This window comes from Solanum dulcamara, chromosome 6, assembly GCF_947179165.1.
Source record: "Solanum dulcamara chromosome 6, daSolDulc1.2, whole genome shotgun sequence".
In the NCBI taxonomy this organism is placed as follows: Eukaryota; Viridiplantae; Streptophyta; class Magnoliopsida; order Solanales; family Solanaceae; genus Solanum; species Solanum dulcamara.
In genome coordinates this window covers 72,283,773-72,309,467 of record NC_077242.1, presented here as the reverse complement: position 1 = coordinate 72,309,467, position 25,695 = coordinate 72,283,773, and the positions used below count along the sequence as shown (strand labels likewise).

The 25,695-nt window shown below is 35.9% G+C and overlaps 1 protein-coding gene across 2 annotated transcripts; it reads left to right on the top strand.

The window, feature by feature from the left end:
• The first annotated feature begins 917 nt into the window (after positions 1–917).
• Positions 918–25,146, top strand: LOC129891404 (uncharacterized). Of its 2 annotated transcripts, XM_055966754.1 has the most exons (7): positions 918–1,246; positions 2,041–2,267; positions 5,803–5,913; positions 6,858–7,013; positions 13,049–13,284; positions 22,639–22,709; positions 24,396–24,620. In XM_055966754.1, the coding sequence occupies exons 1-7, from the start codon at positions 942–944 to the stop codon at positions 24,478–24,480; spliced, it is 1,191 nt and encodes a 396-aa protein (XP_055822729.1). In that variant the 5' UTR covers positions 918–941; the 3' UTR covers positions 24,481–24,620. The 2 variants fall into 2 exon arrangements, with proteins under 2 accessions (XP_055822729.1, XP_055822728.1); XM_055966753.1 differs by lacking the exon at positions 22,639–22,709 and having other exon boundaries at positions 24,396–25,146.
• The last annotated feature ends 549 nt before the right edge of the window (positions 25,147–25,695 follow it).

Sequence of the window (25,695 nt, the reverse complement as noted above, 5' to 3'; positions counted from 1 at the left end):
TTAGTGCAGATGATTCTATAATTAGTAGTTCTCTTTAAATTACGCTTGGACGTTTTGTAAATAGAACTTATATCTGTATTTAGTTATTAATCTCTATTGTATATTTTATCACATCTAATACTAATTTTAGTTTAGATTTATTGTATAGTTGATGATTATGCGCTTCCATTGAAGCTTGATACTGTTCTTGATAGAATGTCCATGACCCTGTATAGTTGATGATTGTGCACTTTCATTGGAGCTTGATACTCTTCTTGATAGAATGGCCTGTTTAAAGTGGTTGTTAAGAGCTCCAACATTAAGGTGCATGGTGAAGTTCATACTATTTTCATATTAGTGATGACGAGGATCTTACAAAATAATTTCGTCATTCTCCACATTAAGATACATTCACAGTATGTTATTATTTTATACATCTCATAGTACACTAAATCCGTCATTTGGTGTTAAATTATACATTATCAATTATAATGGTTATCTATGTTAATATGTTGTTTCATAAGATTCAAATTTCAACTGTGAATATGTTGCAAAAGAAGATAAAGAGATTACATAATTTTATTTTTACCCTTTTTATCTTTTTAAGATAATCACGATAATTATTTAGTACACATTTATCTGTAGTTGAATCCTCTTAATAGTATAAGCAAAAAGTTGAATAGTAACAACTACATATACATAAAGTGTTAGTATGTAACAAATTACATAATCGATTTACAAAATTGCGAATATAAAATCCGTAATATGTCACATATAAATTATTCAGTGCTCACTATATTTATTCATTTTTTCTATTTTAATATTAATCAAATTTAAGATGGTAAAAAATATTTTTGAATATTTTAATTTTGAACAAAACATATGTTAATGTACCAAAACGTGTTATGGTATAAAATTCATTTATTAGGTTTGTGTTTATCCATCATCAAAATTCCTTATTAATGGCGTTAAAACAACTTTTATTTCTACACAATCCATACATTCCATTGCCGGCGTCCTATTCATCTCGCCGGAAAAATGCCTCGGCGGCTACTTCTTCAACTAGCAATTCAATACTTCAACACCCGATGTCATCGTCGAAGAACATTGACAAATTCAAAACACTGAATTTCCCTAAAAACTCCACCAGAAAGTTGAACCGCTCTGTTACTACGATCAGATCACAATTGAATTTTCCCATCATTTCTCCGCAAGATCAATGGGGAACCTGGACTGTTCTCTTCGCTACCGGCGCCTTTGGCATTTGGTAATCATTAGTTATATCCAATTTGGATGACACTTTTTCATTTTTTTCGAGATTCAAACTACGTGAATGTTAACCTAACATTATATATATATATATATATTTTTTTTTATTTTTTTATTTTATTGATATTGCAACTTATATACTCATTCCGTCTCAATTTAAGTGTCATAGTTTGAGACAGAGTTTAAGGAATAAAGTGAGATTTTTGAATCCGTGGTCTTAAGTTTAAATGTGTATAATCCTCGCTAGGAAGAATGTTGGAATTGGAAAACTTACTAAATATAGAAAGATAAACTATTTTTGGGACAGATCAAAATGGAAAGTAAGATTACGGGAGTAATATTTGTCCTATAGTTTTTTGAGAGGCACAAGAGCTAACAAAGAGTATTTATATTTGTCTGCTTGAAAGCAATGGGGGATTGAATGGAAAAGGCCCCTTTAATATAGATAAAATGTTAGCTATGTTTTTTTGGAATAAGGATGTTTAAGTTTGACTAATAAGTGCAAGTTCTAGTCAATGACCTGGAAGAAATTACTAGCTTCTTGCTATCGAGCGTGCCTTAGCCTTAATTTACAAGGAAGCTTTTGTCGTACTTAGAATTTTAATTTTCAAATATTGAGTTGTCTAATACAATTTAGGTTCAAAGATAGCGAAAAGTGCCACGGAAGTTGGGACACAGAGAGTAATTTTTTTTATAAGTTTGTTAATATTTGTATAATCATGGGCGAAAGACTTGAAGTTTCAGATTTTATAGTTATACGCAGCTTGTTGTTTGGTCTTATGAAAATTGAAGGTCGGAGAAGACCAAGGTTGGGGCTGCACTAAGTGGTGCACTAGTAAGTACACTGGTTGGTCTAGCAGCAAGTAACTTGGGCATTATAGCTTGTGAAGCTCCAGCATATAAAATCGTGACAGGATTCTTGCTTCCACTTGCTGTTCCCTTACTGTTGTTTAGAGCCGATATGCGTCGAGTATTAAAGTCCACTGGAACACTGCTCTTGGCTTTTTTGCTTGGATCAGGTAATGGTCTGCTTCATATTTTCGAAACAACTTATGGCACATCTGCTGGAATGATTAGTTCAAATTTTATCCTTAGAATTGCTGAAACTATTATTAGATCATTGATTTTAAAGTCTTACGTGCTCTATAGTTAGGTATAAGTTGGTCAATATTTCTCCAATTTGATGATTAAAGGCTCCAGATTTATGTTTTTATTCTTTCAGCTGGTCATGTACATAATGGCCTTAGCTCACAATGGTTTTCAACTAAAGTTCACAGACTGTTTATTCTTTCTTTCAATAGCTAAATGAGGATAGGAAACAAGCACAAGGCTTATATATAGGGTGGAAGCTAAAAAGGATATATTTCAAATCCAGTAAACTTCTTTCCCTTATATTTTTCGTCCAAAAAGAGGAAACAAGGGAAGCCCTTCTCCTCGATCAAATCTCCCTCCCTCTATACAAAATACAACTTTGATGTCTTGTTTTGTTCATTAACACATTAGAATTTAGACTGATATTGCCAATAATATTCAGTAACACTTAAGCAATGTGATGTTAGGTTTGTCTACTACATCTTCAATTTGAAAGGCTTCTCTCTGAAGTCCAGGAAATGTAATCTCTATAACATAAATCAGTTGATACTTACTACCGGAGATACTGACAGACCATATCTCAGGTCTGCTGGGTAACGTTGTAATCAATGTTATCATGTCAACAGGTATGAGAACCAAACAATATCCCATTGAAAAGCAGATTTGCCTTATGACCTTCCTGATCTTGTGTCTGGTATGCCAGTGAACCAATCTTCCATCTTTTTCAGCATTCTTCCTGTTGCTTATACATAGCACAAATTTTCGGCATTCTTCCTGTTGCTTATACATAGCACAAATTTCTCCTTAAATATGAGTCTTTAAAGATCTGTGTTAAGAGCTTGGCTCAGTTTTTGGAATAGTTTTAAAAAAGCTAACATGAGGGCACTTGCCAAGAAACCAGTTAAAAGTACTAGAAGCTATAGTTTATTATTTATGCAGAGAGAATGAAATAATCTGCTCCCAAGATACTAGCCTAGAACACGAGATCCATCAACCAGGTGATACTTGATAAAGAGAGAGTAGTTAGCCTTTGTTGCAAAATTTTGGTGCTGTACTCTTTTCTATTGACTAGTTCTGGGAATGTGCGTTGCACGTTTATTCAAAATACTTCGTATAAATTTTGTATTGCAAATGACATATTTTATCCCGTTCAAATCTATTGGTATTTACTAAAAAATCCATCATTTTTACGATAGAATGTACATATATCTTTCTAATAAAAAAATATAAAATTGAATAAAAATGCATAAAGTAAAAATAACTAACTATTGTACAAAGACAATATTCAAATGAGGATACTAAAATAATATATGCTAGGCTAATGTATACAAAGCAACAAGCCACTATAAATTCTCAATAATAATAACAAAACAATGGAAACCTGTACAATTAAAACAAACAAGAAACATAAACATTAAACAAAACAAATAAAAAGAGATAAGAGAAGAGAGCATAGAGATTTTCTCATATATTTTTTCAATTGTTTTAAGTGTGTACAATATTGTGTCAAATGTTTCTAGTTATAGGATAGGATTGAGGAACACAAAGAGTTGTCATGAATATGACATTAATCCATTTGAGATCATGGATGAGAGGTGGGAGTGAAAAACATAATGAATATAATTATTAGTGGGAGTTACATATATTTACATAATGGAGAGTTAGTGAAAATAAAATTTATGTAATGTACTTCACATTAATACAAATAGTTATATATATAAAAAAAGAATATAATATAGATATGTATTTTTTTTTCTTTTTGTGAAGGCCAAACATAACCATTCATATTTCCAATTGGAAGATGAACAAAACAAAATATTTATGAATTTACTCAGCATGGAATTAATACAAAGAATACATATTCAAGAGACTTTATGGTGGTTGATTCATGTACTAATATGATGATTTATTATTTAATATTTAATTTGTTAAATAGTTTATAACATTTAAAATTTAAATAGGGATAAAACCATCTAACTTTTGCCTAACATTCTTCCCACTATATATATATGATATGATATGATCTGGTAGATCTTATTGAACTGGCTAGTACCATGCAGGTAATATAGGTAATTACAATTTTGGGTATTCGACTCTTTCCAGCAGTTTTGATAGGTTTAACTATAGCAATCAGATTTCCTTGTGTGAATGGACCATCAATCTTGTGCTATTCCACTTTAGCAGGGTTCACCGTACTTATTTTGGATTATATTTATGTGGGACACTGAAATATAGAGGTCTTCACAACCAAGTGAAGTGGAGCTCTTTAAGGCCTCCTATGGTAATTAAAATTATCCTACATCCTTTATCTTTTTGAAAAAAGAATCAAAAATAAAAATATTCGACATCTCTTGGTATAATGTGATGTCTAACTTCTGACTAGACTATGAAATTTTGTTATTTTCATCGTCTGAATATCGAGAAGCACAGACATATCAGTTGTCACAACCCATTTCCTGAGCCGTGACAGGTACCTAACAAGCTGCTGCCCCGTATGCAAACCACTTCTATTCACTGTTTCATATACAATTAAACCAAAATGGAAGCATACTGTAGATGAGAGACTAGATCTTAACAAGGTAAGTAAAAATAGTCGATACACAACCTAGAACCAACCATAACCCAACAGACACGGTCAAGGGGCATCTAATAGATTCTAGTACAAAAGATCTAGGGATGCAATTCAAAAACAGAAATATAATGAAATAAATTAGACAAATGCCAGCACGAACAGATGTGGTTGGCTACCCTCAGCTGAAATCTTTGAACAGCGAACGCCTCGAAGTAGATCAAGTATGTCCCGCCATAGCACAGATTCTGTATAGAGCAGTAGGTATGAGTCACAAGGACCCAGTAAGAACATCGATCCACTCCTCCGTCTTACCCCGTGGAGCAAGTCTTCAATAATAGAATGCATGAAAGCAAATAGTGCATATCTCAGTCTATAAATAACCACAGAAGGTATAACGATTTAAGACCTTAAGCAATGTCAATCAATCACATATGTGCAGTAGGCCCTTGTGGTTGGGAGCACTGGACCAATCGATAAGCCATGTGCAGATAGGACTGCTTGAACAAAAGCATAGGCGCTTGTCGATATGATGGGAGAAGGCTAGACCAAAACCTGCACTAGCTAAATTTGTACTATCTAAATTTGTTCCAAGCTTCTAGGACTAGCTAAATTTGTACTAGCTAAGATCACGATGCACTCTGTACAATTAGAAAATCTGCATCAGCTAAATCTGTTCCAAGTGTGCCGAAACACCCCCGAACCCCTCGGGTCCCAAACCAAACTTTCCAACAAGTCCCAAAACATCATATGAACCTACTGGAAGTCTCGAATCAAGGAATGGGGTGCTAATACTCAAAACGAGGGGTTGGGTTGTTACATATAGTTTCTCTTATCAAGAGCTTTAGTTTTTTCCGTTTCCTAATTGGTTCTTTTCCTCTTTGTTTTGACAGTTGCAACTACTATTGGGACTGTGGTGGCTTTTTGGATGGTTCCGATGCGATCACTTGGTCAAGATGGCTGGAAGATAGCTGCCGCTCTTATGGGAAGACACATAGGTGGAGGTAAATTCATAGACCCTTGTTTGCTCTGTGGTCTTGTACATTTTTTATTTAGGATCATCCTTTTACATTTGTATTTCCCAGTCATCCTTATGCAACCTTTTTCCCACTAACTTTCATGACAAAGCACTATACCTTGATCCTGGAGTTCCTGTAAATCCAAAGTGTTGAAAAAACAACAAGTTGGCTTCTCATTGCTTATGGTCTGTTAATGGTTGGCATGGATTTAAGTTTCAAATCCTCTTTTATAAGGAATGTCAATACTGCAACCTACTTTATAATTAGAGGTTGTAAGTGTCACATTGAGCATGAGCAGTATCTTTTCCAATCGATACTCCTAGAAGGTTACCTGTGACATTTCAGTAACATTTCTTCTGAATGGTGGTCTGAAATAGAAAAAAAATATTATCTTCTTAAGCATTCATGTGTTTTAGAAACTAAGTTGGGAACATTGTACAATCTAAAGATGATATCAGTTTTAACTTTGGATCTTTATATTTGATTCAGAAACGGTTCTCGATTTCAAGTTGGCAGCCTCGTCTCAAGTTACCAATTTCAAAATAAAATAAAATGCTTGGAAGCCTTGTCTTGCTTGTTTTAGAATATATTCTAACCTCTTTATCGATAAAGACTTTTATAACATCTTGCTGCCTCTTTAACAGCAATGACTCAATGTATCCACATAAAAGAAAATTCTATTTCATCATGAAAGTTACTCTTTGAGAGACTTTTACAGTAGTCGACATTGTTAATGGAGAACATTACAGATAAAGAAGCTGTGGGAAATATATCAAACTTGATGCCATTTAATGATGTCTAAAACTGTAATTGTGATGGTTATTATCTTTTTCTGGAAGATAGTTATTCTACATACTGAGTTATTTACAATTTGACATTTTGTTAATCCATTTTATCAATGACTGAAAAGATTGCCGACTCTCTTTCAGCTGTCAACTATGTGGCTATTTCCGAAGCTCTGCAGACATCACCATCAGTTGTTGCTTCTGGATTGGCTGCTGATAATCTTATTTGTGCAGTATACTTCACAACATTGTTTGCATTGGCTTCTAAAATACCTGCTGAAGCTACTCAATCAACCACTGGTATGTACACCAGTTCAAATGATGAAATATTCCAAGGCTCCTTCACCTGTTAATTATTGTTTTCTATTTGCTGTTCCATCTCTGTTATAATAGCAAAATTTAAAATGCCTGTAAATTCTTTATGAATCTTCAGAATGGACTACTCAAATTAAAGACTCTTGATGTATGGTTATGTTGAAATTTTATCCCCTTTCCAAGTAGTAGAATAATTTGTTATTTATCTGAAATACCTATAAGCCTTATAGGAAGTGTGTACAAGATTATTGTGAAGGTACTGACACAGAGACTGAAGAAGGTGATCCAAAAGTTGGTTGACAATCAACAAATGTCCTCATCAAAGGTAGACATTATGAATGCTGCACTCATAGCAAATGAGTGTGTGAATTCTAAATTTAGAGAGGAAATCCAGGGATCTTATGCAAATCAGACAATGAAAAGGCTTTTGATTGTATTAACTGGGACTTCCTTTTAAAAATCTTGAAGGACATTAGGTTTGGCAGCAAATGGATAAGGTGGATTCTTTTTACACTAGTACAGTCACAGTCTCCATTCTTATCAATAAGGGTTTTTCTCATCACAAAGAGATTAAGGCAAGATGACCCCCCGTCAGGGGAACATATATATGGCAAATCTCAGGGGACATTTGAAGGGTTTAGGGTGCTGAACAATGAGAGGAGCAGCCTGGAGATCACATATCTTCTACATGCTGATGACTCATTGATTTGCTGTGACGATGAAGTGGAACAGGTTAGACACCTGGGGCTGATTCTTACTGTCTTTGAAGCTGTTTTTACATTTTAGTCTTCATGTGAACCTGGGGAAATCTCAGATTTTCTCAGTCAATGAAACCCCTAACATTCAGATTTTGGCTGGGATTATTGTCTGCTAGGTTGGACACGTACCAATAACATATTTGGGGTTACCACTGGGAGCTAAGAACAAGTCACTGGCGATATGAGTGGGTTCTGGAGAGGTGTGAAAAGAAATTATTTATCTCTGGGAGGGAGAATTATTTTGGTAAATAGTGTCTCAGATTCCCTTCCTATGTACATGTGTCTCTATTTCCATTGCTAGATTGAGAAAAAGTTTGACTCATCAAGGTTAACAGTACTAATTCTTAAAAAAGATTGTCTCATTAAGGAGGAACTTCAGTTGGCAAGGGAACAAAGAGAAGATATGTTTTCACTTGGTAAAATTGAAATTCTTGATCAGCAGCAAAATGAGGGGGTCTAGGAATCAAAAATTTGGGACAACATAATACGGTGTTCCTCATGAGGTGATTATGGAGCAGCTTGGAAAAAGCTGATCAATGCAAAATATGGGCAGAAGGTCAGTGGTGTACAAACATAGTGTCACGACCCAAAAACTGAGGTCATGATGGCACACATCTCAAAACCCAATTTGATGTGTAACCCTAAAAATAAAACTCATACAAAACTCCCAAAGGGGAAAGTGATGCCACGATTTAAATAAAAAGAAAAAAAAACAATGAAGAATTTATCCCAAAACCTGGTGTCATAAGTATAAAGAGCATCTAATACAAGGTTCGAATCTGAAGATACAACATAAGTCTCTGAATGATACAAAAAAACTGAAAAATAAAGATAGACTAGTGACGATCCAAATTCTGGGACCTCACCACTAATCTGAGAATACACAATCCGCTAGAATATTAACTGCCACGTGAGGTACCCCGACTAGTATCTGCATCAAAAAGGGATACAAAAGTAGGGGTGAGTACAATTCACATGTACTCAGTAGGTTTTAGCTGACTGAGTATAAAGAATTAATCAAACTTATGAAATAAACTAAGGAACGTTTCCACCTGCATATAGAAAAGTCCCACTTCGGCATCGGTGCCGCCATTTTATATATATAGTGGCACGAGTAAAGTAAACCCATAATAACAACTCATAATCATAATTAATCAAATAATTCAAGCAGCACAAATATCAATGCAATGCAATGCAATATGATGATGCAATGATGTGGTGGTACGGTGGAATCAAGACTGTCGCACAGACTGTCGTATACACCTGCTGAGCTGTGCTACCAAGCAGGACCCATGGGGGTCTCGCAGACCATATACCTCAATCACAATATCTCATTATCCTTGCCACCTCCTCGTGGTCAAGGGATCACAATGCATCCACTACCCTGCCGGAAAACCGCCTCGGTCAGGGACTCAAGATACAAAGGTTGAAATCACAATGCATCCACTATCCTGTCGGAAAACTGCCTCGGTCAGGGACTCAAGATACAAAGGTTTAAAGGTGTTTCATTTTCTTTCTCAAAAAGAATTTTCATATTTCTCAACTTTCCATGTTTCATGATATGATGAATGAGGATGAATGCATCAAAACGCATATGGCATGGAAGTAATATTCAACTCACATGTGGTATAAGGTTCAAAGTTCTCAAAACTTAACCTACACATGATATTCACCCTCAATAAATAGTAACGGGAAGGAAACACTTTCTTTTAAATATTCACCCCTTTCTCAACAATATTTCAATACTCAAGTATGCTCAAAAAACCCAACTCAATCTCTCAGGCGGCATCACAAGTCAAATAATATACTCAAGCCTCTCTCTTAGGCAAATCACAAATCACATGCTCTCAAAGCAAATAAGATAACAAATAAGGCCCCCACACGGGCTATGTAATACGAATAAACCCCCACACGGCAACACATTAATAAATAAGCCCCCACACGGGCATCACAATATATATAACATTCTCAACTCATACTACAACCCCATCTCAAAGTCTATAACATATGAATGACTAATTACCCCATCTCAATCTCAAAGAAAGATAGCCAAACCTACCTCAATTGCCGAAACCGCACTCGAATACCTCCACCGGACAAGCAACTCTCGAATTCAGCGCCCGGAATGACAACCCACTATCAACAATGAAACATACACGTCTCAAGGAGTCCAATGACACCCATATTGATAGGTTTCGGAACCGGGGGTAAAATGATCCAAAAATTAACTATTTTCGAAAAGGGTCAAATCTGGAAATTTATTGAACAATCCCATTCTATTGGTAATAAGGAACTCATGGTTGAAAAACCTATAAAAATAGAGCTCAAAACGAGTTGGAAATCACAATTTTCCTTAAATTCGGATTAGGAAAGAAACAAAGATTTTTGGGGTTTGAAACTAAAATTTAAGAGTTAAAATCGTCAAAAACTTAATGAAAAAGGAAGGTTTTAGGTCAAAAATCACTTACCAACACTTTGCCTCGAAAATCTCTTCTCAAATCACCTCAAGGAGTTCAATAACTCAAACAAATGATGAAAAATATTGAAATGGGAAGAAAGGGGCATTTTCTGCCCAAAAAGTTACTGTTCACGCGTGTTACTGTTCACGCATGTTACTGTTCACGCGTGTTTTGTACAAATTTTCGAAAATCACCCTCAAGGTCATTACACAGAGTCTCTAGTACTTATGAAGTGAGTGTCTGGAGGTCAATTAGATCTTTATGGCCAACTTTTGCTACCCATATCAGCTTTAAAGTTGGTAATGGAACGAAGATTTCTTTACATATTGATGACCGGATAGGTAATATCCCTCTGAAAGAGGTCTTCCCTGGCATTGTCTAGTTCAGCAACCTGATGCAACTATGGCTGGATCTTGGAGCCAACATGGCTAGTGGGAGGTCAGTGGAGTGATTGAGTTCTACAAGACTCTAGAAACATCGAAGGAACTTCTAAGCAAGATGATAGACTGCTCTGGGGAAGAAACAATTAAAGGGATTTTCTCTGATACTTGGCACTGGAAGCATATCTGGAGGGTGAATATACCCCTTCAAAGTAGCTTGTTTTTCACTGGCTAGTGGTAAAAGAGGTTGTGTTGACACTTGATAACCTTATGAAGAGAGGAACTCAGCTGTGCTCAAGGTGCTTTTTGTGTGGAAGAGAGGATGAAACGAATTGCCACTTATTTTTGTACTGTCATGTTACCAACAGTAACTCTTCCATGGTATGAAATGGACCACGCCCAAGAAGACTGCTGCAATGTTTGCATGATCCAGGAGATATGATGAGGCAGAAAAAAATGGTGGGAGTAGCATCTCAGCCTGCATCTAAGTGGACAATATGGAGGATAGAAACTCAAGGTGTTATGAATATATAGTTAACTATGACCAGAAGAAAAAGATGATTTGTATATATATATTTTTGGATAACCGTGGTGTGTGCGTACCTCGATTAATTCCACGGGATACCTGCCACCTCCCACTACCAACAGGTATCAGGTAACTTTGTCCACCAAGTGGTAGGGTAGATGAGAGAAATCACTTAGGGTTGAGCATGGAAATCTGGGCTTTCCATGTAGCAAAGTTATGGCTGCCAACAAGCTTTATCGGCAGATGCAACACAGGATTAAACTGAACAACAACGTTAGAGTTGCTGCCAGTGGTCAAGTCCGCATTCCATATGTTCCCTGGCATGTTAAGATTGAGCTGTGGTGGTAGTCAGAAGATCGAAAAAAAACTTGGGAGGGTTAAGAGATGAGTTCTGATACCATCTAATTAATTGAGCAAGATGAAGCAAAAGATACTTATTCTCATATATAAGAGGCTAAGGAAGCAGATCATGGACGACATGCCTGCTTCCAGCCAGGGACATATATGGTATTTTATGCTTTCCGTGCTTTGAAAGATTGTATCTGACTGCTTCATAAGTATACCTTTTTTTTCTTGGACATAAAACCATCACACATGTTGCTTTTTACCTCTTCTCGCCCTGATATTGCTTAGGCTTTTCTATACGTGTGGGCCATCTTCTTTGTTTTGTTTCACACTTTTTGATTTTCATGTGCATTTGTTTGAGTTTGCTCTTAATGCTTGTGACCCCACCATTACTTCTGTATACCATTCCATTTTTCCTTACCACAGTCCACAACTTCTTGTATTTTATTTCAATTTTTATTCGGACACCTTGAAATATTTTTTACTACTTCATTAATTAATATTAATCTACAAAACATGATAAGAAACTCGGACATTATACTCCCTTTCATTTTAATTTGTTTGGTCTATTTTCTCTTGGCACAGTGTCAAAAAAATTAACATTTTTAAGTTTTGTGGTCTTAAATTAAAAATATGTCAAATATATCAAAATATTTTTTAATCTTGTGGTCTTAAATATGCTATGAAAAGTTGGAATTAGAAAAATTGTTAAAAAGGAAAAGAGTCATTCTTTCAGTTTCATATATATTTTAGAAAAACTTTTGTCTTGTCTTCGCTTATTAATTCCTGCATATAAGTGTAGTTTTAAAGATTTGAACGTTTTAATGTAGGAATATGATGATTTAAAAAATTTAGTACTTTCTTCATTTCAATTTATTTGTTTTACTTTTCTTTTCAATTGATATATTTGAAAATTACATAGTAAGTGCTATAAAATCACAATGATTAATAACTTAAAATATTTAAAAAACATATACAAAATTTGAGTGACTATGCAAATATCTTATATGCTACCTAAATTAGGACAAAGAAAGTAACATAAATTGGGCCCGTTCTGGCACGGGCTCCTATTAGTTTTTTATTGATGATGAACTGATATATATATACACAAAGAAATAACAGTCTCCGTGAGAGACCTCCTACGATGGAACCTAATCAGAGATCAAGGAAAATAAAATATTGAACTCCTAAAATAGTGGAAACATAATAACAACCTATGCAGTAAAATAAAGTAGTAACAGTGACAAATACCGAATAAACAGTTGTTAACAATGTTCTAATAGTTTTTGCCTCTGCTGGGATTTTAACGTGAGACCTCATGGTTCCCAAAGCTTTTGTAGAATATGAATTGTATGTTTTTAATTTCATTTTTGGTGTAACAAAGCTTTTGTAGAAGATGTGAATTCTCTGTTGTCATCATTGGAACCTTGTAACAGGCACAAGGCTATATTTTGCATTGTAACTTTTGTTTTCTTTGTGGTAAGAGTTATTTATGAAAAATTCTGTTATCTTTTCCAAAAGATATAAAAAAGATACTTGGAACTCTTTTCAGATGACAAGATTGATTCAGAATTTGGTAACAAGCTGCCGGCACTGCAGACTGCTACTGCTCTTGCTGTGTCCTTTGCTATATGCAAAGTTGGAGAACTTTTTACTAAGCATTTTGGTATTCAAGGAGGTCTCCTTCCCACTATTACAGCTATTGTTGTCATTCTAGCAACTTCATTTCCCAGTCAATTTGCCTACCTTGCGCCGTCTGGTGAGGCTATGGCAATGATTCTGATGCAGGTAAGTTCCCACAATATGCCTTCTCAACTAAAAGTTCCCTCAATATTTATATATGGATGTAAAATGCCATTAGAACTTTGTCAGACTTCACTTTTTTTTCGAACTTTATATGTTCTACCAAGTCAGGGGCCGTATCAACAAGTTCGGGGGCCTAAAGCCAAACTTCATAGAGAGGCCTTTTTCTTTTAGTTGTCATATGTAAATTGAATAACTATAACATACTCTATGTAATCCTACAAGTGAAGTCTCGAGAAGGTAGGATGTACGTAGACCTTATGTAATAAGAATGTTAACAATGAAAATATCCAATTAAGAAATATAATATAAAGTTAAAATAATAGAATCTGGCTCAAAATTTAAAAAGTTTATATAATGATACTAGTATGAATTTTTTGCAGTGTTTAAAATTTAAAGAATACATCAAAAAATAAATTTGATCTTTTTATAAACACAAAACAATAGATTTTGCATAATGCAAAAGGTTTTACCATTTGGTAGACGTTAGAATATTCAATAATGAGTGTAATGACCCGTTAGGTAATTTTAAGAACGAGTTCTCCTCCTTTCATAGAAGACCCTTTTCGTAAATTTAAGTTTAAAATTTTGGACCTTTCAGTAACTTTGGTTAATTAGTTGAGGGATAATTTTAGAGAATTAATTTAATTGATGGGCTAAAGTGTTAATTTATTTAATACCCTATACCACTTTTTTTATATATATTAAAATAAGTTAGTAGGGTTTGTAAATTTTAATACATAATTAATTTGAAAAAGGAAAAAAATAATAATAAAAGACATAAATCAAAATTTAACTTAACCGAAAACACCTAAAACAACCTCAAAATCCCCAAGACTGGTTGTCACGTGTATAAGCCACTAATATATTACTGAAGTACAAAAGAAAATATAGTCACAATGTCTTTGTCTCTAGAATAGGACTAAAACATAATAAAAGAGTAAGAGGTGTCCGCTAGATGGATGTAACAGCTACCTCAACACTCGGAATGATAGCCTCGGATGTAGTGGAAACACTAGGAGATCAAGCAAGTCCGGGATCATAACCTACACAAGTGTAGAAGCAAGGGGTGAATACCAAACAACACGGTTCTCAGCAAGTGGACAACTAAAACTAAGCAAAGCTCAATAGATACAAGTACTCCTGTCCTCCCAACCGACCCTCCTTAACTATAACCTGCATAAAACCAGCCCAACTCTACACTCGTACAATAATAACAGTAATACAATCCACGAATACTCAGCAATAGTCTCATCAATGAATCATATCAATTCAAGTTCAGCATATACAGAGCAATAAAGGGGTAAACACGAATTCACAAATATCAACAAAATGCGATGCGATGCAATGCAATAAGATGATGCATGTCTGTCCTATCGGTACACATCCGCTGAATTACAGTCCGGAACCCATGGGGGACATTTCTGTCCATGTAACTTGCCACGGAGCGTGTGACCCGTCCCCTCAATATACGTATCCTGTCACGGAGTGTGTGGCCCGACCCCTTTGTTTCATAATACTTGCCACGGAGCGTGTGGCTCGACCCTTTTGTTTCATAATACCTGCCATGGAGCGTGTGGCCCGACCTCTTTTGTTTTATATCATTTTCAGTCTCAACACAATATGTTAGAACTTAGAACCAATGAAATCAATTCATGTTCATATAATTCACGATAATAACATGACAACAACAATAATTTTTCATATCTCACATCAACATAGTCATTTCACATGTCCAAAATAAATTCATAATCACAACTTATCAATTCTACCAATTCATGTCATTTGAACACCATTTTATACCCCTCATATCTATTTTTAAGGCCAATCATACAGTCAATAACCCAGTCCAATTCTCATTATTCTCCAGTACACATAACACGAAAATACAAGCATCTACAAGCTTAAACTGAGGTTTAAAAATTCACTTGCCTTAATTAATCAAGCAATTACTCCGGTACTTGAGTTTTCCTTTTCGTTGGGCCTCCAAATAAGTATAATCTAATCAAATAAATAACCACAATAAGATTTCGAAACTAACAACACTCGTATTATTATGTCTAACCTAGACCCAAAACCTACCCAAAACTATAATCAAGTTCCTAATGTTGATGTCAAATAACATGTCAACTCTCATATTTCCAAATTTTAAGCCTAGAGTTAGGTTCTAATTTCCCCAATATCATAAATTTAATGGAATTCATAAAATATAATATACCTAATATTTAATTATCTATCTCAATATATCAAAATTCGGGAACTAACTCATTCTATGTCATTGAAGTCAAATCTGAAATTTTCTTTCCGATTATGTTCACTCATGATAAAATAAACTCACATGTCAAATTTCAGCTAAAACGGATCGTTATTCGACCCCCAAATCAAGATTTTATATGAAGAACCCTATGGTCATATTTTCTTATTTCAGCATTATTTCTCCATCAATATCCCCTAAAAATATATTCATAATCGCATAAAAATTTAATGAAAAGGATGGGATAATTACCTTGACGCTTTGGAATGAAAATTCCTATTTTTCTTTTTTCCTTTATTTTTCTTTTCTCCTTTATTTTTCTTTCCCCCTTTTTTTTTCTTCCTCCGTATTTTTTTTCCCGTTTTTGTTCATTTTTCTCGTTTTCTTGTTTATATCTGATGGCTTAATGCCATCAGATTTTTTTGTATATATATATAATTTTTTTTCTTTTATTATTATTTTTTTCCTTTTCCAAATTAATTATGTATTAAAATTTACAAACCCTACTAACCTATTTTAATATATATAAGAAAAGTGGTGTAGAGTATTAAATAAATTATCACTTTAACCCATCAATTAAATTAATTCTCTAAAATTATCCCTCAACTAATTAATCAAAGTTACCGAAAGGTTCAAAATTTTCAATTTAAATTTACGAAAAGGGTCTTCTATGAAAGGAGGAGGACTCGTTCTCAAAATTACCTAACGGGTCATTACATCATCCACCACTAAAACCATGTTCGTCCTCGAACATAAAGTAAAAGAAAATACCTGAAGCTTCGAAAAGCTGGTGATATCTAGCACGCATATTAGCCTCTGTCGCCCAAGTCGTCTCTCCGACTAAACGGTGCTTCCATTGTACCCTCACTGAAGCTATCTCCTTGGTTCTAAGCTTACGAACCTGCCTATCTAGAATCGCTATAGGCTCCTCCTCAAATGTCAGGTCTGGACCCAACTCCACTGAATCGAGTGATAACACATGGGACTCATTCGGAACATACTTCCGAAGCATAGAAACATGAAACACGTTATGCACAGCCGATAAGCTAGGTGGTAAGGCTAATTTATAAGTTACCTCTCCAACTCGCGCCAAAATCTCAAATGGCCCAATGAATCGAGGGCTGAGCTTGCCCTTCCTCCCGAATCGCATTACGCCCTTCATGGGCGCCACTCGAATCCAAACATGGTCGCCCACCATGAACTCCAATGGTCAAACTCTCCGGTCTGCATAACTCTTCTGCCTAATCTGGGCTGTCAAGAGTCTACCCTGAATTCTACGAACCTGCTCCATAGCATCTCTAAGCAAGTCTGTGTCTAAGGAGTCCATCTCAGCTAAGTCAAACCATCCAATAGGAGATCGACACCGCCTACCATACAAAGCCTCAAATGGAGCCATCTGGATACTGGAGTGATAACTGTTGTTGTAGGCAAACTCCGTTAGGGGCAAGTGTTGATCCCATCTAGCACCAAAATCAATAACACAAGCTCGGAGCATGTCCTCCAACACCTGGATCGTCCGCTCGGACTGACCATCGATCTGTGGGTGAAAAGCTATACTCATATCAAGTGTAGTGCCCAAACCATGCTGTAATGCCTGCCAAAAGTGCGAAGTAAATATTGAACCTCGATCCGAAACAATGGATACTGGGACACCATGAAGTCGAACGATATGGCTAATATGCAATTGGGCTAACTTATCCGCTGTGTACCTCACCTTAATCGGAATAAAATGGGCAGACTTTGTTAGTCTGTCAACAACCACCCATATAGAATCATAACCACCCACGGTGGGAGGTAAACCCACAACGAAGTCCATGGTGATCATTTCCCACTTCCAAGTGGGAATAGGCATCCTCTGACTCACACCCCAGGCCGCTGGTGCTCACACTTTACATGCTGGCAAGTCAAACACTTGGACACGAACTCTGCGATGTCCTTCTTCATTCCACACTACCAATAGTGCTGGCACAGGTCATGATACATCTTGGCTGTTCCCGGATGGATGGAATACCTTGAACAATGAGCCTCTTCCAAAATAAGTCTAGTCAGGTCACCCATCTTAGGCACACAAATTCTACCGCCAATCCTCAGTACACCTTCCGAATCAAGTACCGCCTCCTTAGCATCACCTCTCAATACCTTGTCTGAAATGATACATAATTTCTCATCATCAAACTGCCTCTCCCGAATCTTCTCAATCAAGGAAGAACGTGCCTCCACAAAGGCAAGAACACTACCATCCGGTGAAATCTACAACCGGACAAGGCTATTAGCCAGTCTCTGAACATCTCTAGTCAATGGTCGCTCCTCAACTCGGATCGCGGCAAGACTCCCCATATTAGAGGACTTCCTACTCAAGGCATCCGCCACCACATTGGCTTTTCCTAGGTGATACAAGATTGTCATGTTGTAGTCCTTCAGCAACTCAAGCCATCTACGTTGCCTAAAGTTTAGATCCCTTTGACTGAATATATATTGAAGACTCCTATGATCGGTGAAGACCTCGCAATGCACACCGTATAGATAATGACGCCACAACTTAAGCACGAAAACCACAACCGCTAACTCCAAATCATGAGTAGGATAGTTTTTCTCATGGGCCTTCAACTGTCTCGAGGCATAGGCAACCACTTTCCCCTTCGGCATCAACACACCGCCTAAACCAACACCCGAAGCATCACAGTATACAGTAAATCCCACACCTTCCTCGAGTAGCGTCAAAACAGGAGCCGAAGTCAATAAAGTCTTGAGCTTTTGGAAGCTCGCTTCACACTCGTCGAACTAATGAAAATCCACGGCCTTCTGAGTCAATCTAGTCAATGGAGCTGCAATAGTGGAGAAGCCCTGCACGAACCGTCTGTAATAACCGGCTAACCCCACAAAACTACGAATCTCAGTAGGAGAAGTAGGTCTTGTCCAACCTTTAACTGCCTCAATCTTAGTTGGATCCATTCTAATCCCCTCTTTGGACACCACGTGTCCTAAGAATGTCACAGAATCAAGCCAAAATTCACACTTGGAGAACTTTGCATACAACTTTTCTTCCCTCAACTTCTGAAGTACCAACCTCAAATGGCGGACATGATTTGCCTCAGTCTTGGAATACACCAAGATGTCATCAATGAATACTATCACAAAAGAATCCAAGTACGGGCGAAAATTCATACAATCTTCAACTTTGAACTAAAGATCTACACATGGTATCTTATTTCTTATCATTTCTTAGATGCTTCCCATGATGCAAATTCCAAATACCTTGAACTATTCAATATACCAGACTCTTGTTAGGCCTTTTAATGATCAAAAGCAATAAACTCTACAATTCAAACCCTGCACAAGTTCTTTCAACTGCTCAATACCCCATATGATCGATCAATTTTCATCTTGCCGATCTATACTTTGACGAAACCTACCGCCATAATGTAGACTTAAAATGAACAACTTGAATTTTGAATTCCATCCATGTAACCCAATCCCATTATCTATCAACATTAGCTCATACATTGAAAACCTTTATGAATTCACGTATCTTAGCTATAATTGATCACCTCTCCATTGATCTTATCGTATCCTTCGTTAAAATTTAATTATACCAGTTACCAAACTCGAAACCACAAAAGAACTTATTACCACACTCGAGTCAAACGCCTATAGAGTTATTTCTCAAATCTTATCCAATAATTGTTAACCCATATGAATAACACATAACACTGCCACCATAAACAGAGCAAAATAAACAGAACCACGTGTCACTAACTTTAATTCTCCACTCTCTCTGAAGATACATTCGGCCCTTACAACCAGAGTAAATATCATTGTTCTAGCCTTGTTTCGAAGGCTAAACTACATTCCACTAATTATTTTCATTTATGAATCTAGATTCTTTCAATTCTATCCGAGCGGTGTCTCAACACATTCTACGACTTTCCATACAACCACGTCACTCACCAAATAGTAGAAAACCGCAATTTAGATACCTGCAAGTCATTATTATCATATCGAATCTATTTAACCAAAAATCCTTAACGTATAGTTGTGTCCTGATCATAATTCATCACAAATTCTTATTACCGTTATGTCAATAACTATTACCATCATCTAGAAGTCAACCTTCTCAATCGACAAGACACCTTAAATCCAGTTATACCAACCAAATCCAATGGAATACCCAATTTTATGCGCACTCTCACTAAAATTCTTAATTGCCTTCACACAAGTATACTCACTGCTACTTTCTTTATCTATAAGCTTATCATTCTGATACCGATCCACTCCCTTGGAGTTTACGGTTAAATTACAAGTCCTCACTTAGAATTCTCGGGATACACTTCACAACCTAAACGCATTAATCATACCAAAATCCACCACTAAGATCTTTCTTATAAACAATGCTTACCCCAAGCGTCCGTAGTAACAAATTAGTTGGTTTTTCAAATGTGAATGCACATCAAATCTCATCATATGAGAAGATGAAACAACTGATAACTCCTTAAGTAGTTAGTAATCACACTTGATAATCGATGTATTTGTTTTTGTATACCACTAGTACCACACCGTGAAAGTTTGATAGATCCACCACTAGAATACATCATACCCACAATAAAGATCATACCTGAAGCCTCAAATTACATTATTGAACCATAACCTTACTCACTCTTTTAAAATCACCGTGCATTACAAGTTTCACCATACATCCTTTCCATAAGTCTATTACTTCCACCTTCAAATTAGATCTAGACCACGATTACACGCACATAGAATCAGGCAAGAGTCACCACTATATGTGAGAGAACGGAGTGAGGCAATAGAAAATAGATCGGATCAAGGACGCACGATAGAGAATCAAAAGGTGAAGATATTTCTTAATAGTCTTCATAGCCTCTCGAAGATAAGTACAGACGTCTCCGTACCGTTCCTCAAGACTCTACTTAGACTCGGCTTGTATACACGTGAGATCTATGAATCTGGGGCTCTGATACCATTTTGTCACGATCCAAATACGGGTGTGATGGCACTCATCTCTACCCACCGAGACAAGTTAGCCTAATATCCAACGGAAAGTAGATGCGGAAGAAAAAGACAAATCAAAATTTAACTTAATCGAAAACAACCTCAAAATCCCCCAAGATTGATTATCACGTGTTCAAGCCACTAATACATTACCAAAGTACAAAAGAAAATATAGTCACAATGTCTTTGTCTCTAGAATAGGACTAAAACATAATAAAAGAGTAAGAGGTGTCCGCTAGATGGATGTAACAGCTACCTCAACACTCGGAATGATAGCCTCGGATGTAGTGGAAACACTAGGAGATCAAGCAAGTTCGGGCTCACAACCTACACAAGTGTAGAAGCAAGGGGTGAATACCAAACAACACGGTACTCAGCAAGTGGACAACTAAAACTAAGCAAAGCTCAATAGATACAAGTACTCATGTCCTTCCAACCGACCCTCCTTAACTATAACCTGCATAAAACCAGCCCAACTCTACACTCGTACAATAATAACAGTAATACAATCCACGAATACTCAGCAATGGTCTCATCAATGAATCATATCAATTCAAGTTCAGCATAAACAGAGCAATAAAGGGGTAAACACGAATTCACAAATATCAACAAAATGCGATGCGATGCAATGCAATGAGATGATGCATGTCTGTCCTATCGGTACACATCCGCTGAATTACAGTCCGGAACCCATGGGGGACATTTCTGTCCATGTAACTTGCCACGGAGCGTGTGATCCGTCCCCTCAATATACGTATCCTGTCACGGAGTGTGTGGCCCGACCCCTTTGTTTCATAATACTTGCCACGGAGCGTGTGGCTCGACCCTTTTGTTTCATAATACCTGCCATGGAGCGTGTGGCCCGACCCCTTTTGTTTTATATCATTTTCAGTCTCAACACAATATGTTAGAACCAATGAAATCAATTCATGTTCATATAATTCACGATAATAACATGACAACAACAATAATTTTTCATATCTCACATCAACATAGTCATTTCACATGTCCAAAATAAATCCATAATCACAACTTATCAATTCTACCAATTCATGTCATTTGAACACCATTTTATACCCCTCATATATATTTTTAAGGCCAATCATACAGTCAATAACCCAGTCCAATTCTCATTACTCCCTGTTGTAATGACCCGTTAGGTAATTTTGAGAACGAGTCCTCCTTTTTTCATAGAAGACCCTTTTTGTAAATTTAAGTTGAAAATTTTGGACCTTTCGGTAACTTTGGTTAATTAGTTGAGGGATAATTTTAGAGAATTAATTTAATTGATGGGCTAAAGTGTTAATTTATTTAATACTAATGAGAATTGGACTGAGTTATTGACTGTATGATTGGCCTTAAAAATAGAGATGAGGGGTATAAAATGGTGATCTAATGACATGAATTGGTAGAATTGATATGTTGTGATTATGGATTTATTTTGGACATGTGAAATGACTATGTTGATGTGAGATAGGAAAAATTATTGTTGTTGTCAAGTTATTATCGTGAATTATATGAACATGAATTGATTTCATTGGTTCTGACATATTGTGTTGAGATTGAAAATGATATGAAACAAAAAGGGTCGGGCCACACGCTCTGTGGCAGATATTATGAAACAAAGGGGTCGGGCCACATGCTCCGTGGCAGGATACGTATATTGAGGGAATGGGCCACACGCTCCGTGGTAGGTTACATGGACAGAAATGTCCCCCATAGGTTCCGGACTGTAATTCAGCAGATGTGTACTGATAGGACGGACATGCATCATCTCATTGCATCGCATTTTGTTGATATTTGTAAATTCGTGTTTACCCCTTTATTGCTCTGTATATGCTGAACTTGACTTGATATGATTCATTGATGAGACTATTGCTGAGTATTCGTGGATTGTATTACTGTTATTATTGTACGAGTGTAGAGTTGGGCTGGTTTTATGCAGGTTATAGTTAAGGAGGGTCGGTTGGGAGGACATGAGTACTTGTATCTATTGAGCTTTGCTTAGTTTTAGTTGTCCACTTGCTGAGTACCGTGTTGTTTGGTATTCACCCCTTGCTTCTACACTTGTGTAGGTTATGATCCCGGACTTGCTTGATCTCCTAGTGTTTCCACTACATCCGAGGCTATCATTCCGAGTGTTGAGGTAGCTGTTACATCCATCTATCGGACACCTCTTACTCTTTTATTATGTTTTAGTCTTATTCTAGAGACAAAGACATTGTGACTATATTTTCTTTTGTACTTCGGTAATGTATTAGTGGCTTATACACGTGACAACCAGTCTTGGGGATTTTGAGATTATTTATTTGTTTTTTACTAAGTTAAACCTTGCTTTATCTCAATTACTTCCGCATTTACTTTCCGTTGGGTATTAGGCTGACTTATCTCGGTGGGTTGGGATGAGTGCCATCACACCCGGATTCGGGTCGTGACAATGAGATAATAAAAATTGATTGGGGAATAAAAAAGGTAAATGTAATAATTATAATGTGGGTTCATGATAATCACCAAAATATAAATAAGTTAACAAAATAGGTAATCACGTAAAAAAAGATGCTACAATTAATTAAATACTACTTCCTCTATTCCATATTAAGTGAATTTTTCAGGGATTTTTCATTGTTCAAAATAATTGAATTGTTCAAAGTTCAAGATAGATGTTTGAAACTTTTTTTATATTTGCCCTTTCATTTATTGAAGTTTTATATTTTCTAGGAGATAAAATCACACTACTTACAAAGTTATATTTATGATTTTACAAAGGGCAATAGTGGAAAGTATGGTTCAAATTATGTCCTTGAATATTTTTCTTAATATGTGTGCATTGCCTCACAAATTCACTTAATATGGAATGGAGGGAGTATTCAATTTCTCAATTATTACAATGACCTACACATTAGATAAATTAAACAAATACTATATCTATTCTTTAGGAAAAATTGGGGGCGCTAAAAAATTTGGGCCCCAAGCGGTTGCTTTAGTGGCTTTATGGTCGAAACGGCCCTGTACCAAATATAAGTAAATTCAGATATCTGCCTTGAGTTTCTTGCACTGATGAATTGTAATGAACACAAACTTAGACACTCTTTTTCATACCCTCTTTAATTAATTTCTTCAATGTATTGTAATGAACACAAACTTAGACACTCTTTTTCATACCCTCTTTAATTAATTTCTTCAATGTTGCATGTTTTTGCCCAGAGTAACCTGAACCTATTGCCTGTATAATTTGCGCAATGAAGACAAAGCTGCAAGAGCACACCATAGACATTTAAGATAAATTCCGGATGACACACTTTTAACTCTATTTGTCTGTGAATGGCACATGTAAAGCTAAATTAGAGCCTATTTAGATTGACTTATTTTAGGTGCTTTTAAGCAGTCTCGTAGTGTTTGGGAAAAACTTTAAAAGTGCTTTTAAGCATTTGTATTAAGCTAAAATAACAAAAATAGGCCATAAGTTAAAAGCCCATCCAAACAGGCTCTTTTAGATAAGTTTGAGAAATGTAGTTCCAACGTTTAAAATAACTGTATCTGTAAGTTCACATAATTCTCTTACAGATTTATATTCATAGAGAGTAGTGATTGAACATACCAAAATTTGATTGAAATGCAGAAATTGTAGTTAGGGTTCGAGGAAAAAAGGTCTGAATCTATTATTTAGAAAAGGGAAATCCAGACTTACACTTGTGGTTTGCAAGATAGTCTACATTTTCCCTTCGCTTAAAACAATATTTTCTCTGTGTTTATATTAGCAAAAAAAAAATTCCTTGTATTATTTTTGGGCAAAGATTGATCTAACTTGTTCTCTTATTATCTTGTGTAATAGGTATTTTTTACATTCATTGGTGCCAGTGGTGGGAGCATATCAAACGTTCTCAATACCACACCCAGTATATTTCTGTTTGCGTTAATCCAGATTGCTGTCCATTTGGGCGTGATACTTGGTGTTGGTAAACTGCTCCGAGTTGAACTGAAACAATTGCTCATAGCATCAAATGCAAACGTAGGAGGCCCAACAACAGCTTGTGGAATGGCCACCGCGAAAGGGTGGATTTCCTTGGTTGTTCCAGGCATTCTTGCTGGTATTTTGGGTATCGCCATTGCAACTTTTCTTGGTATTGCTTTTGGACAGGCCGTCCTTAAATTCATGTAATTTTGGAGTGTGGAACAAGAACATCTATACACCAAAAGCATATCATGCTGTATGCAGACATAATATGGCTTGCACGTGAACATCCTTGGGCTCGTTTGATACTTTGGTTGTTGCTTTTATTTTCTTGTTGGGAACGCCATTCCCAAATGGGTCTTGCATTGCGTGATCCAGATTTAATCGGTGCTTCAATGTGGGCTTCAGACACCGAGTGAGAAATCAAAATAATAATAATAATAGTTGCATAAGTTATGCATGAATCTGTATTCTAATTTGTAATATATCAAACTAAACATTCAACAAGAAATGATTCTTGTGTTATAATACATTAGTGAGGTGGCCTGCCCTCTTAATTGATGTAGGCCCACAAATAGAGGTGGGTGGGGCCACCTCATTAATGTATTAAACGTTTTATCGGTTCAACTTTTAATGTATTATATTTTTAAAGTTATGTATTTATGTCTACTATTTATTGTAATTTTAGTGAATTTTTATGTATAAATTCATATTTCTCATTGAAAATACTAGTTTAGATGAATTCGCTTTGTCCACAAATTCATAGATTTCACTATTTAGTCAAGGAAGCATATTAATTATCGTGCATATATTCTTTTAGAGAATACCTGTATAGTAATGCATATCATACTAGCAATAAACTCAAAAGAAATGTCAATTTCTTTATGGAAAAAAGGAAAGAAAAAGTTAGTTCAATATTGATGACATATGCTGCACAAGTGGTGTAAGAATTTTAGCAACTATACAACTGATTGTGTAAGAGGCATCTAGAGGTGAATTGGGTTGAAATTTAGGGATTTGGAATCGTAGTCCTTCCCGTGCGCTGATCGTGGATAAGACACTCAGAAGAAGAAAAGATGACACGAACTTCAGAATTACTGGATTCTAAATTAATAATTTATATATATTAATTATATTTTTCAAGACAAATAAGATTTGAACCAAACTTTTCGGGTTTCGC

Coding starts and splice junctions, on each gene's coding strand:
- LOC129891404 (XM_055966753.1), top strand. CDS start 942: ATGGCGTTAAAACAACTTTTATTTCTACACAATCCATACATTCCATTG. Junction 2,268..5,802: donor GGCTTTTTTGCTTGGATCAG/GTAATGGTCTGC, acceptor TTGTTTTGACAG/TTGCAACTACTATTGGGACT. Junction 7,014..13,048: donor AGCTACTCAATCAACCACTG/GTATGTACACCA, acceptor AACTCTTTTCAG/ATGACAAGATTGATTCAGAA.